Here is a 12,541-nt window from a genome sequence, read left to right on the forward strand (position 1 = left end):
TTTGGGTTCTTTAGCATTTATTTACTATTGATAAAAAATCAAACTGACCCTTAGTGACCCCTCGAGCATTAACAGCACCCGCCCTCCTGCTTTTCTCATGGTTTTTTTTTATCAAGGTTGGGCTTTGATTGGTTCATGTTACCTTTTTATTTGTGTTAGCAATTTTTTACTTCAATATGACAACAAGCTTTAAAAGCATAAAATGTTTATTATTTCAATCCAAATATCTTAAAATGTATACATTTTATTTTTTGATTATTATTTATTTATTTTATTGCAAGAAAATATTTTCAGTAGCACTAGTTGTACATTTCTGAACTAAATAAAATTTTTTAAATATATGTTTTGTTAAGATCGTTTTAAGCAATATTGTTAGAAATAGTTACTCATAAATTAGTTTGTAAAATTATATTCAATTTGTCTTGCTTATTTCTGTTAGTTTTATAAAAATGCTCTTTCAAATCCATGCGTTCAAGCAAATCTCCCAGTAAATCGATCTGGCTCTTGCCAAATTTACGAACCACAAAGTGTTCATCGGATGCCTCCCCTGTGCATTCGATCCTCGATACAGTTTCCGCCCTCGGATCCACTGTCATCAATGGCATTGGTCATCGATTCGGCATGCCAGCGTGGCACGTGCCGAAATTAATTGCTACAATCCGACGTCGCAGCTCGAAAAAGGGAGGAAGAGGCAGGACGAGCGTTCGCAAATATGTTGCACAATGCAGCCAGGGGGTGCACATTTCATATATTTGCCAGCGGCGAGGGGTTGAAATGCAACGAGGATTCACAGCTGCCCGGCACGCGACTGAAGCGAGGGTTGCAGGGCGCCAGTTGTGGTGCAGTTTTTTAGTGCAATTTTTTGGCAGTCACCAATGGGAGTAGTTCGCTTTTTAGCGGCATCTTTTTTTTAGGGAAGTGATCAGCCTATCAGAATAAGGCTGGATTTGGGGTGATTAAGTATTTCATTTTATAAATTTCATCTATTTGCACTTTGAGTGAAAAATGGAGTTGCAAATATTTGTTCTTAGAAAATTGACATTTTTACATAAATTGAACATTATTTCGACAATTTCAATTTATTGATTAAAAGTTTTACACATTTTATAGCTTTATTTATAGTTTAGTTTTATTTCATATTCATTCATTTATTTCATTTCATGTGGAATTTAAAGTTTAAGTGTTTACCTCAAAATATAATCGTTTAAGGCAAAAAGCAAACCCACAATCTAAAATTAATAACTCAATTAATTAAAAATACTCATAAAAAACGTCAATTGAAACCTATTCAGTGTGGTTTGTATAACAGTTAAGCTTCTCAAGTATCCTGAAGTGCGCTGGTCTCACGCACTTTTCGAGTGCCCTACACAGATGCAGATACATCCAAATCCGAGTATGAATCCAAAAGTGCGCTCGGCATTTAGGGCCTATGGTCTATGGCTCGGCATAGATAAATTTGGCTCTCACTCTAGCGCGCTCTCTCTGCACGTTTTGCGATGCTTCTCCCCGCGATCGTCATGTAGATAGAGTATCTGTCAGATACATTTACGTGCCGAACTCAACTCAACTCAAACCGAAACGGGGCGAATTCACTCAACTCAGCTCGACAATTTCCACGCTCACTCACCGACACACCAACACAAACACCAACATACACACACACACACACACACACGAATATTGTTTTCAAGATACTGAGCCAAATATTTTTCGGGCCTGCTGCGACCTTCCTAGAAATAGTCAAACGCAACGCGGAGTCAGTGTGACGAAGTGCGTCGTGCGCAGCGGCAGCGTTTTCCTAATTTCCCCTTCGGTAAATAACAAAAAAAAAAAAAAATATCGAGAAAGTGCTGTAGCTGTGTGAGTGCGGGCAGTGAAAGATACAGATACATTTACAGATACGGATCTTTGGCCACATGTCTGTGCGTTGGCTGGAAAACCATGCATTTGCAGTGAAGTTTTAAGCAACATCCAATTTTTGAGCGAAAATCAAACAATTTAAGTATATTCCAATTTAAAATCAATCAAATTGAAAAACACAAGAAGTCAGCATGGAAAATCTACAGTTGGAAAATGGCTTGAACAGGAGGACCAGCAGCCAGAGTTCCACTTCATCAGGTTTGTTTAGAATATGGCGTAGAGTGAAACTAATTTCCAACTAATGCATGAACGTCACACATTCCCCGCTGCCACCACAACCCACAACAAACGTGTTTTGTGTTCCAAAAAAAGCGACAACAAAATTCAATAGGAAATCTTATCAAACTGATTGCTGATTGGCTGTGCGATCGCCCTAATATTTGGTTTCTGTTTTTGTCTGGCTTTTTTTTTTTTTGTTTTTATATACTGCGCAGTTCTTTATTCGCTGGCGTGTGTTTTTCACGGTTTCTGTTGTGTTTTTGCCATTCGTTGATTTGATTTTTTATTGGCAATTTGGTTGCGGGGGAGGGGGTTTCTATATACAGCGATAGAGGTGTCATCAACCCCCGAACGTTGACCGACTTACCATCACACGTCGATCAAGGACACAGCCAAAGACACGGCCAGTTGAGGATTATCCTCGCCTCAGTGCATTTGAGGCGTTAGATCTGCGCGATTTACAAAGCTAATTGAATGGGGAAACCAGTTTGCGACTTACCTATAAGAAAAGGAAAGGGAAACCAAGCTGGCCAAGAAGGATAATCGTGTAATGGTGGTGGTTTGGCCAAACTGAAAGATTTTCATTCAATTAGGTTTCTTATCAGACGCAAACGAAATTTCCAAGATCTCAAAGGTCCATTCACGTTCGCGCTGGAAATGAGTAAGAAAATTGCTCGAACAGGCCGACCTAGAAATGCCAGCAACCCCCGAAAATGAAAATTTCGTTTTCAGATAAGCCAGAGAAGCATGTGAATGCATTCCGAGTATCTGGGCATCTAGGCACTTAGGCATTGCGGCATCTAGGCGATACTACGAGTACTCGAGTACTCCGAATACTAGGGCACATTTCGAGAAATAGATAAGCTGCCAGCGAAATGGGAGCGAGCGCAGTGAAAACAATTTATGAATGAATCAATGAATGAGCCAGTTCAAATGGATGGGCGTGTGTGTGCGAGTGTGTGTGTGTGCGTGTGTGAGTGAGATGAGCCCCTGCTTAGATAATGGAATGAATACGCCGCTCCGCCGCTCGTTCAGTTCTTTCCAAAATATTTCTTATAATAACAACGAAACCTGTTTTCTGCCCTCAAATGGGAGTTGGGCTGGGGACGTGGAGGGCTAAAGAATCGGCGTGGTGAGAGGGCAGGGGCAGGGGCAGGGGCAGGGGCAGGGCAGAACCTAACCCAAGTTGAACTTGCCTCGCGGCAAATGGGGCAAGGACACAATGAATGCTGTTCAGCTGCCTAACCGCCGCTTGGTCATTTGAATAACAAAACGTTGAGGAGAGGCATTCCCAGACAGGATAACGAATTGGACTCCGCACTCATGTTTCATTTTCTCTTCCCTCCAGCGAATCCTGTAAATCCTGCGAGTCCCGCCGAGGAATGCGGCTGTGTGCGAGTGGGCAAATGCAAGTGGTTCAATGTGGCCAAGGGATGGGGCTTCCTTACCCCCAACGACGGCGGCCAGGAGGTGTTCGTCCATCAGGTGGGTACTCTTTGTTCCTAAGAACAACACAGATAAATAAAATGTTAATAGTATTCGTTCCTGGAAGAGTGAGGCCTAGTTGCTGCCTTGATAACGGTTGGATTATGTGTGTAATAATTTAATTATAAATGTATTTATATAACACCCTTTCAGAGCGTCATCCAGATGTCCGGTTTCCGATCCCTGGGCGAGCAGGAGGAGGTGGAGTTCGAGTGCCAGCGCACGTCGCGCGGTCTGGAGGCCACCAGGGTGTCCAGCAGGCATGGCGGCAGCTGTCAAGGCAGCACCTACAGGCCACGAATGTGAGTTTGCACCCAAATCCTTTGACTAATTTTCACCACCCACCTATCCACGAAACAACCAACAGAAATCGCAGGACTCGTCGCATGCGCTGCTATAACTGCGGCGAATTCGCCAACCACATTGCCTCCGAATGCGCTTTGGGTCCTCAGCCGAAGCGCTGTCATCGCTGCCGTGGCGAAGACCATCTCCACGCCGACTGCCCGCACAGAAATAAGGTAAGTGCTACCCTAGGATTGCCCAGCCTAACTAAGAACTAAGCATCTCATCATTTTGCAGACCCAAAGCCACAGTAACAGCAATAATAGCAACAGCAACAATAGCAGCAGCAGTGGAGCCCAGGAGAAGAGCGAGGAGGCCACCTAGGAAGAGGAGTCCTTGTACCATGGACTGGTAGTTGGAAGTTACAAACTTCGTTGACAAGTACAAAATGGAAATCTAAGAAACGAAAAAAAACACGCATCAAATCAAAGAAACCCACGTACAACAAAACTAGCTACTACACTTAGATATTAGCGGGTAGAGACGCCACCCGGCATAACAATCCTATCCTAAGTTTATTCTCTATTTTTATATTACTTTCTAGGAACCATAGTTACTAAGGTTTTTCACTAGAGTACAAGTAAACGAATTAAGCTAGTTAGAGAAGAGCATTCCTTAGTCTGCAATTGGAAGTCGGAGCTTTTGCAACCTGGGGGGCAAACTTAAAGCTTTGGGCTGATAAGAAAGTCCTGGTCGCGAGTCACGTGGCCACTGACAACAATGGAGCTTTCCTTGGGGCAACAACAAACGGCTAGAAAAGGCATCACCATGAAAACGCAGAATCACTGTAAGCTTGGAAAACTGAAACCCGACCCACTCGCCACCCACCACCCCCAGAAAGTGAAACAGAGTGAACAGCAGCAACAACATATGGATTGGGCGAGGACATGGCCAGGAGCAGAAGGGAAAGGGAAAGTCCTGCCTTTTTTGTTCTCTCTCATTTTGCGCTCTATCTGCCTCTTTGCCTCTTTGCCTCTCTGCCACTTTGTGCCACTCTGCCTCTTGGCTCCTGGCCCTTTGGCTGTTTTTGTTGTGGTTTAGTTTGCAACATTTTGTTCGGGCTCGCGCTCTCTCTCGCAATTTTTGTCCTTCGCCAAGGAAGCAGGAGCAGGATACCCAAAAGGATGCAACTAAGGCCAGTGTCGAGCTCAGTCTCAGTTGATCTCTGCCAGAGAATTGTTGTGTGCAACGCGGCGGAATTTACATTTACAACATTTTAACACAGAAAAATATGAAGAACCCAAAATAAAAAGAACACTCCAGTCAAATCATCAAACTTAACCAAAAACAATAACTTAGACAACTAAAAGAATTTCAACAAAGTTAACAAAGCGTTTCAGCAACAAATTTTCAAAAAAAAACAAAACCAACAAATCCCAAAACCAAAAAATTACATTAAAAAAATTAAAATTACACAAAAATAAACGCAAAACGTTTGTACAATTCATTTTTTTTGCATAAAAAGAAAAAGTTTTTTCAACGCATAAGATATACAAATATGGAAACGAAAAATGCTGGCGAAAACTAAGAGTTCAAGGTTAAGAGAAAATGAGTAAATTACCTTTTCTAACTGGGCAAATAATAATAAAGCATCAGCATCCACTGGCAAAAACAATAACAATAACAATGGCAGCGTCAACGTCATCGCATATTCATTTGGGCCAAACCGCACACTCGTACACACACACACACACACTTGAGCACAACAACACCAACACACCCAGAGGCACACAAACACAAGCACACACACACATACACTGGGAATTTACAAGCAGATTTACATGGGGAGCGCCTGTTATGTAATATCCTCCTTCTGACGCTGTCTCCTGTCATGTTCCAAGTCCCTGTTCCTTGTTCCCTGTCCCCATTTCTCCATTTCCCGATTCTCGCGTACGTGTGTGTGTGTGTGTGTATGTGTGTTTTGGGGGTGTGGCATGGCATGCACCTTAGATTTGCTGGCCCTACGGGTGCTAATTTGATTTAACTCGCTGCATGGGCACGGCATTGAGACTTCGCTGCGAAGGACGAAGGACACTGGCCGCCCAACCCAGCTAGCGATTGGTAAATCATAAAAATAGGGACGCGCCAAGGTGTGTCTGCACCGCGTGCCATTTTTGCCATTTTTATGCCATGCAAATCGAGGCCATAACAAAAACACACACAACTCACACGAGTATCACATATTACGCATACGCCGCGTACGCCTCGATGATGGGATGAAGATGATGATGATGATGATGACTGGGAAGCAAAGAAGTTATTGGGCTGGGCCTAATTAACGAATGTGTGTCATAATGCGACAGGCGTTAGTAGGTCAAGTAGATGCGATGCTGGGCGGTTGGAGGTCGCCGCAGGTTCGTTTGGGGGAAAAGCTCTGGCCAAAAGGGCAACCCGAGGACGTGGACGGGAACGGGAACGAGGTGAGATGAGTCGCGTTTTTGGAGAGCAAACTGGGCGACAAGCGAATGCGAGTGCCAGTGTGAATGTGAATGTGAATGTGAGTGCGAGTAAATAAATAGATGGGCGTTTCTGGCCATTCAGGCATTATTGCACATTCGAGCCGTGGACTAGGGTTTAGGATAATCCCTTACTCGCATTTCAATTATATTGCATTTTTATAAATTCTCAATGTTTCCATTCAATATTTATCTCTCTGACTGTCGTTTGCACCACACACTTTCACTTTCCCTTATTTACTTTACCTCACCCACATTGCGATTTGTACTCGAATTAATGTTTTTCACTCCCTATTCTTGCACAGGCAAATGTAAGAATAAATCTGTACTCTGTAACTGGCATGATTCCAACTAAGGAAAATGAAAACTCTAACCTAAATCAATTAATCTAAATAATTCTCAAACGGTTTAAAGTTCCAACAACACAATGTACAAAGTCTAAACATGTTTAAAACTCCTACTTAAACTAAAAACTAAACCGATATCAAGGACACTTCAGTTCAAGTGCTAAATCTATAAGGAAACATCACTAAATCTTCCAAATAAACTAAGAAAAGGTAAGTGCCTGCGGAATTTGTTTTTAATTTACAATTGTTTAGTTTATTCTTACCATTCTGAGTGTTACAATTTACTATTAATGCAAACTTTTGAGCACCACTTTCCACTTGAATGAAGTAGTTTAATTAAATCATATTATTGTACATGCTAAACTTTGCTTAGGGAGATCGACTCCACGACGAAATTAACTATAAAGGCAACTTTTCCACGGCCAAATTCCATGCGGGTAGTCCGCGACACACGTAAATGCAGCAGTTGTAGATATTTGGTTCCACTTTTCCTTGCTGTACCAGTGATAAGATCGAGCAGAGACTTCCGAGGTGGTAGTTGGGTTGTTCGTCCATCGTGGGCGTGGTCTCCTCTTTTCCTAAAATACAATGAATATGATTTTTAATAAGTCTTTTATGTATAATATCCAAATAAATAAGGACTTACCTTTTATAATGCCATTTTTAAGCCAGGACACGCGATCAATATGTGTCCATGGCATCACTTTCTTATCTCCGGGGGCCAACCAAAGACTCAGTATTGTCACCGAAACTGTATCCATATTCCCATCCAAGGCGGGCATGAGAGTGCCCACCACCGAAGGACAGAGAGCGCCGTGGTAATAATCATGGGCTCCATATAGTGCACTGTACAGGCCCGTGCCCAACATGCGCGTAGAGTCGCAACCAAATAGAAAAACCACGCTGCGAGCCCGAGACCGGCAAATTATGCCACCGTTGACGTACTGCAGCCCAGAACCGTGACCTGCGTAACTAAAATGAAAGCCATAAGCATTAGAATTTCATTGTTTCCTTGCAATCATGTCTTACACAAAGCAATCCGCTTGGAGGGCCTGTTTCACTATCACCTCCTCGTTGGGCACTGTTTCGAAAAGATGCTGCCACTGGGAAAGCCAGTACTCAAAAAAGCTGCGCAACCTGCGACCGGAGTTGACCAAATCCGCATCTGGGTTTATTACGCACATGCCACGTTTAATATTTGTTGTGTAGTAGCCATGCTTTATGTTTGATTTGTGGTTCTGGAACAAGCGCCATAGGCAGTGCAGAGATTTGACGCGGGAGAATTCCTGGACGGTGACTAGTTGTTCCCAATGGAGGTGGTCTAGTCGCTAAACAACACAAATAATATAAGTAAAATCAGTGATAGTGTAAAAATTCAAAGGCACTACCTCATCGACCACTAGGATGATGGGAAATCTTCTGCTTGCCAGAGGCTGGCGCTCCTCCACTTCTGTCCAGTCGCTGGCCAAGCCCTTAAGCAAGTCATACGCCGACTGGATCTCGTTTTCGTTGCTGGACAGTTCATAGCAGATGAGTTTGAGATCTGCGGCGCTCAGTCGATTGGCATGCAGGGCCGCTTGGGAAAGCAAAACACGTTGGTGGGAACCCCATTGATTGACTAGACAGAAATCGTCAACACGAGTGTAGGTGGTATTGGTTTGTTTTTGGACAACAGTGCAGTCATATCTCTTGCCAAAGAACAGAAAGGAATACGGAGATATAATGTCCCGAAAGTCAGCGATAAGTTTCTGAAAGAGGTAGCGGCGTTATGATGATAAGATACATTGATATAATGGTTAGTACTTACGTGCAGAAAAGTGTCAAAACCATTCAGCTCCTCCCAATACTTTTGCTTAGCCTCTTTACCTTTCATGTTAAGGGGATCCACGGTTACCACGCGCCTAAATCTTTCCACCAGTGTGCTGTACTCCCGATAGAGATTGACCATATTTTCGCTGGAAATTCTCAGGCAAATCGGTCCCAGTTGGGGACTTCTACAGTGTCGGAGCAAAGTGAGATATATTGCTCCATCGCTGGCAATGATCTCATTGAAAACAGAGTAGGTGGTGGCGGGATTGAAGCTCTTGCAGAGCTGGACGACACACCACTCTTGGGGCAGACTATTACATTTATCTGCGATGCGAGTTAGACCTTCAGTAGGATCCTGCACGTCCTCCAAAAAGTCCAGGTACTCCGGTATATCGTTAGGTGTCTTTTTTGGCGGTTTCTCCTGCTCCATTCGCTGGAGATACTTGATGATGTTCTGCAGAAATTTTTTGCTAAGGATTATGTTATTAACGAGTTTTATAGGAGTTTAGTTTGGTTATACAACCTTTTGTAGTCCTGTTTCTCTAGTTTAGAGGCGGATTTGATGAGCTCCTCTGTGGTGGGACGCTGATTCTCCAGTTCCGCCGATTCGGTAAGGTAACGCAGATCGGTGGACTGGAACTGGGCCTTAACCTGGTAGTAAATTGAGTGCTCCACATTGCCATTGCGATATTCCTCATCAGCGCGCAGTAAATTGTATTCTGAGGAAGAAACATTCGCATGTCGTGAAGTTGCTGTATGTATTTCGGAATTTCTACGTGTATATAGTTACCCTTCGCCTCGGGGCCTACATCCGCACTGGTGAAACCGGCCAGCACCTCAGCCTCTCCACCGGTTTCCAGCATTTCCTTGTATTTATTTATTAATATTTATTTAATTGTTTATTTTCAAACTTGAGTCCGCAAATTCGCTACTCCTTTGCGACCGATAACGATAGATGCCTCGTAGCCCTTACCAACACTGAGCTATCGATAGGCGATGTGCGATAGGAGACCAGTTCATTGTGTGGTATTTTCTAGTACTTTTTTTGAATTTCGCGGTTTTAATCATGAACTGCATTGTAGTTAATATTAGTTTAATTCGTTATTTTGAACAAAAAATAAATAAATGAGATGTTAGATAAATAATTATATTTATTTATCTGCAAGCAATTTATGTACGCAATAAAAACACAGTACTAATTACTGAAAACTTTTTCCTTTATGACCACAGTTTCATGATTTTAAAGTAATTACAAATTTTATAAAAGCTGATGAGTAATAAACTATAATAAGGTTACGATTAAGACACAATAGCTTTTGGTACACTTGTTTTTCTTTTTTTTTTCTGACAGCAAAAAGCTTTTTGCCTTGTTGATGTTTGTGACCGTTCATTCATAAAAACATGAATCGAGATGAAAAGGTGCAAGAGATTGCAGGTTGGCCGGAAAACAGATGTTAGGGTTGCCACGCCACCTAAATAAGGATGAGCAGCGGAAGCTGCGCAGCAACCACACCCTCTCAAAAAGGAGCCCCGATATCAAATTAATATTTTTTGAGGTGTTTTAGAGGCTTATTAAACTATATTTCGTCTGTTGATAAAATAGGTTACTGTATTATTCATTTCAGAGGGTTAACCTTTTGTCTTTAATGCCCTATAGTTTTTGGCAACCCTAAACCACACCCTCTAGTTGGCCTAAAAACCTTACGCAACAACAAAAGCCTAGTAACATGCACACATACATATAGACGGCCAATTATTGCATTTGTGAGCCAAGACAATAATATAATCTTTTTAATTTTTGGTTCACTTTTAAGCTGCTATTTTTTGTTCATTCTGAAATTTTTGTTCAAGACTTTGTGACGTACTTCTGGAGCGCTGCTGCTGCCTCTGCCGACGTCAGCTGCAAAATGCAGTTTTCTGATGAAAGCAAGCCAGAGATAACGGTATTTAACCGATATGAGTGGGCGTCACGAGCTTTTATGCCACGCCTATTTCTGAATATGCTATTCAAGCATTTCTTGCGAAATGAAATGAATTTATACCTATATTCTCGCTGAAACATTAGTTAAACCTTTAAAAACTATAAAGTGCATGCGGCTAGAGCGAATAATTACCGTTAGAGAAGCTGCAGCTGGTCGCTGTCTTAATTCAACGAAAGCTTCGTTAAATATTGAAATGGCGCAGGGGCATAGGCTCTGCCTCTCTCTTTGGTTTTGCCTCTGCCGCAGCCGCGGCCGCTGCCACTGCCGACGGTGACAGCGACGCCGGCATCAGCATCCTTTCTACTTATTAATTTTGATGTTGCTTTTCACTTTTACTTTGTCGGGAAACGTGCTGTTGAAGAACTTTTGCCTGGTGGGCCAGTGTTGGAAAATAGAGGCGAGCTGGGCTTGATCCTTTAATCGGGAAATTCTCACTTGATTGGCATGATGGCAAAATGAAAAGGCACCACCACCCCCCCTACACCACTAAGTCAAACCTATCACCAAACCCCCTTTAAATTCACCGTCCTTTATTCATTATGTTTTTGTTGGCTGCATTATTGATGTCGCTAACTCGGCACGTTCGTTGTCCTTTCCGCCTAGCAAATTATAACATTAATATTACATTAACACACACGTACCACCGAGTCACACACACACACACTCACACACACACACATGTGCATTGGGGAGACATTAAAACTTTCGCACACAGTAGCACATGTAAAGAAAGGCCAAAAACAACAAGAGCAGAGCCACCCCAAAAACAAAAAAACAAAAAACAACAAGAAAATAGCGAGAGCGTGTGTGTGTGGCACACATTCCAACAGTTGCAGCGACGCCGCGGTCGACTGCGCAGTCGGCGTCGCAGCATCCCTCTGCATTTGAGCGACTCAAAACGAATTTCGAAGTCGACGTCGACGGTTGTGTTTTGTCGCTTTTTTCTTGCTTCCAAAGAATACTAATCTAAACAAAATAAAGCTTTTAACTAGAACCACAAAAAAATAGTAAATAACTAAGTAAATAACCAAGCTAAAAGAATTAACGAAAATCCAGAGAAACGTCAATTGAAAAAGCTGGAAAAGTGTAGCATACTTTTCAGCCCCAGTGGAAAAAACGCCCACGAGGCAGACGAAAATGAATTAATCACGTAAAATTCAAGTAACAAACATTTCGCAACAAGAAAAGACATTTAAGTAAATTAAGGTGTGGTGATTTATGCAACTTTTTTGAGGCACACACGCAGCGAAAAGAGAGGAGTGAAGGGGGGGTGTTGAAGCCACTGCACATACCTCTAAGCTAAGCCCACACACACACACATACACACTCTTACAAGAAGAGAAGCAGGAGCAGAGGCAGGCGAAGAAGAAGAAGAAGCGGAGGCTGAGGGCATACAAAATAAAGGATAACGACGGAAAACCAAGAAAGAAATCGAAATTAAAATATAAGCCTGTGGGAGAAGGAAGAGCAGCGGAGGAGTGGAGGAGGAGGAGGGGGGGCAGCAATTTTCGGCTGTCGCTGTAATTCGACGCTCATCTCCTGCTCTACTTTGCTCTCTTTCTCCGCTCTTGCCTACTTTCTCTTCTCGCCACTGCTCTGCTGTGCTCTCCCGTTTCGTCAAGTGAAAACATTTCGTTTGGGCTTCGTCAAGTTTTGTAGGTATTTTGGCTACACGAAAATACCCAGCGCCTTCATCCTGCTCGATTTCGTGGCGAAAAACGGAATAACTCGTTATTTCCAGCAGAAAATCCCACTCAGACGCACCGAAAATTCCTAAAAAAAAAAGTGAATAGTGATCATTTAATAATTAACGAAATTGGTTTCGATAACATACGAAAAACGCAGGCCAAAAACGAACTATTTTTCGGTGGGCCGCAAAAGGCGTTGCCAAATCAAAGGCCACTGGCTAAAACAACAGATCCGTAACTAAATTTCCAACTTAATCCTAAACGCAGGCACTAAAACAAGGGGAAACCCTTAA

General features: G+C 42.7%; 2 protein-coding genes and 1 long non-coding RNA gene across 3 annotated transcripts; 1 reads left to right on the plus strand and 2 right to left on the minus strand.

Annotated features, from left to right (window-relative positions):
- Nucleotides 1-1,049: 1,049 nt before the first annotated feature.
- Nucleotides 1,050-4,107, minus strand: LOC120321509. The gene is made up of 3 exons (XR_005561148.1): nucleotides 3,970-4,107; nucleotides 3,770-3,911; nucleotides 1,050-3,641 (listed from the first exon to the last, which is right to left on the minus strand). It is a non-coding gene; the product is annotated as an uncharacterized LOC120321509 (long non-coding RNA).
- Nucleotides 1,983-4,567, plus strand: LOC26534955 (protein lin-28 homolog). The gene is made up of 5 exons (XM_015194320.3): nucleotides 1,983-2,118; nucleotides 3,488-3,624; nucleotides 3,778-3,926; nucleotides 3,992-4,142; nucleotides 4,204-4,567. Exons 1-5 carry the CDS (start codon nucleotides 2,052-2,054, stop codon nucleotides 4,288-4,290), a joined length of 591 nt encoding a protein of 196 aa, XP_015049806.1. The 5' UTR covers nucleotides 1,983-2,051; the 3' UTR covers nucleotides 4,291-4,567.
- A 2,428-nt stretch (nucleotides 4,568-6,995) lies between these two features.
- On the minus strand, nucleotides 6,996-9,649 carry LOC6533085. The gene is made up of 7 exons (XM_002093781.3): nucleotides 9,369-9,649; nucleotides 9,102-9,297; nucleotides 8,577-9,048; nucleotides 8,158-8,517; nucleotides 7,799-8,097; nucleotides 7,416-7,741; nucleotides 6,996-7,347 (listed from the first exon to the last, which is right to left on the minus strand). The coding sequence occupies exons 1-7, from the start codon at nucleotides 9,439-9,441 to the stop codon at nucleotides 7,169-7,171; spliced, it is 1,905 nt and encodes a 634-aa protein (XP_002093817.1). The 5' UTR covers nucleotides 9,442-9,649; the 3' UTR covers nucleotides 6,996-7,168.
- Nucleotides 9,650-12,541: the final 2,892 nt, after the last annotated feature.

This window comes from Drosophila yakuba, chromosome 3L, assembly GCF_016746365.2.
Source record: "Drosophila yakuba strain Tai18E2 chromosome 3L, Prin_Dyak_Tai18E2_2.1, whole genome shotgun sequence".
Lineage (NCBI taxonomy): Eukaryota > Metazoa > Arthropoda > Insecta > Diptera > Drosophilidae > Drosophila > Drosophila yakuba.

What these genes read in the sequence shown, in the direction of transcription:
- LOC26534955 (XM_015194320.3), top strand. Translation starts at nt 2,052, where the DNA reads ATGGAAAATCTACAGTTGGAAAATGGCTTGAACAGGAGGACCAGCAGC. An exon ending in AGGAGGTGTTCGTCCATCAG is followed by an intron (nt 3,625 to 3,777) that starts GTGGGTACTCTT and finishes ACACCCTTTCAG; the next exon opens with AGCGTCATCCAGATGTCCGG. An exon ending in ACTGCCCGCACAGAAATAAG is followed by an intron (nt 4,143 to 4,203) that starts GTAAGTGCTACC and finishes ATCATTTTGCAG; the next exon opens with ACCCAAAGCCACAGTAACAG.
- LOC6533085 (XM_002093781.3), bottom strand. Translation starts at nt 9,441, where the DNA reads ATGCTGGAAACCGGTGGAGAGGCTGAGGTGCTGGCCGGTTTCACCAGT. An exon ending in TGTAGGCCCCGAGGCGAAGG is followed by an intron (nt 9,298 to 9,368) that starts GTAACTATATAC and finishes TTTCTTCCTCAG; the next exon opens with AATACAATTTACTGCGCGCT. An exon ending in TAAAAATGGCATTATAAAAG is followed by an intron (nt 7,348 to 7,415) that starts GTAAGTCCTTAT and finishes ATTGTATTTTAG; the next exon opens with GAAAAGAGGAGACCACGCCC.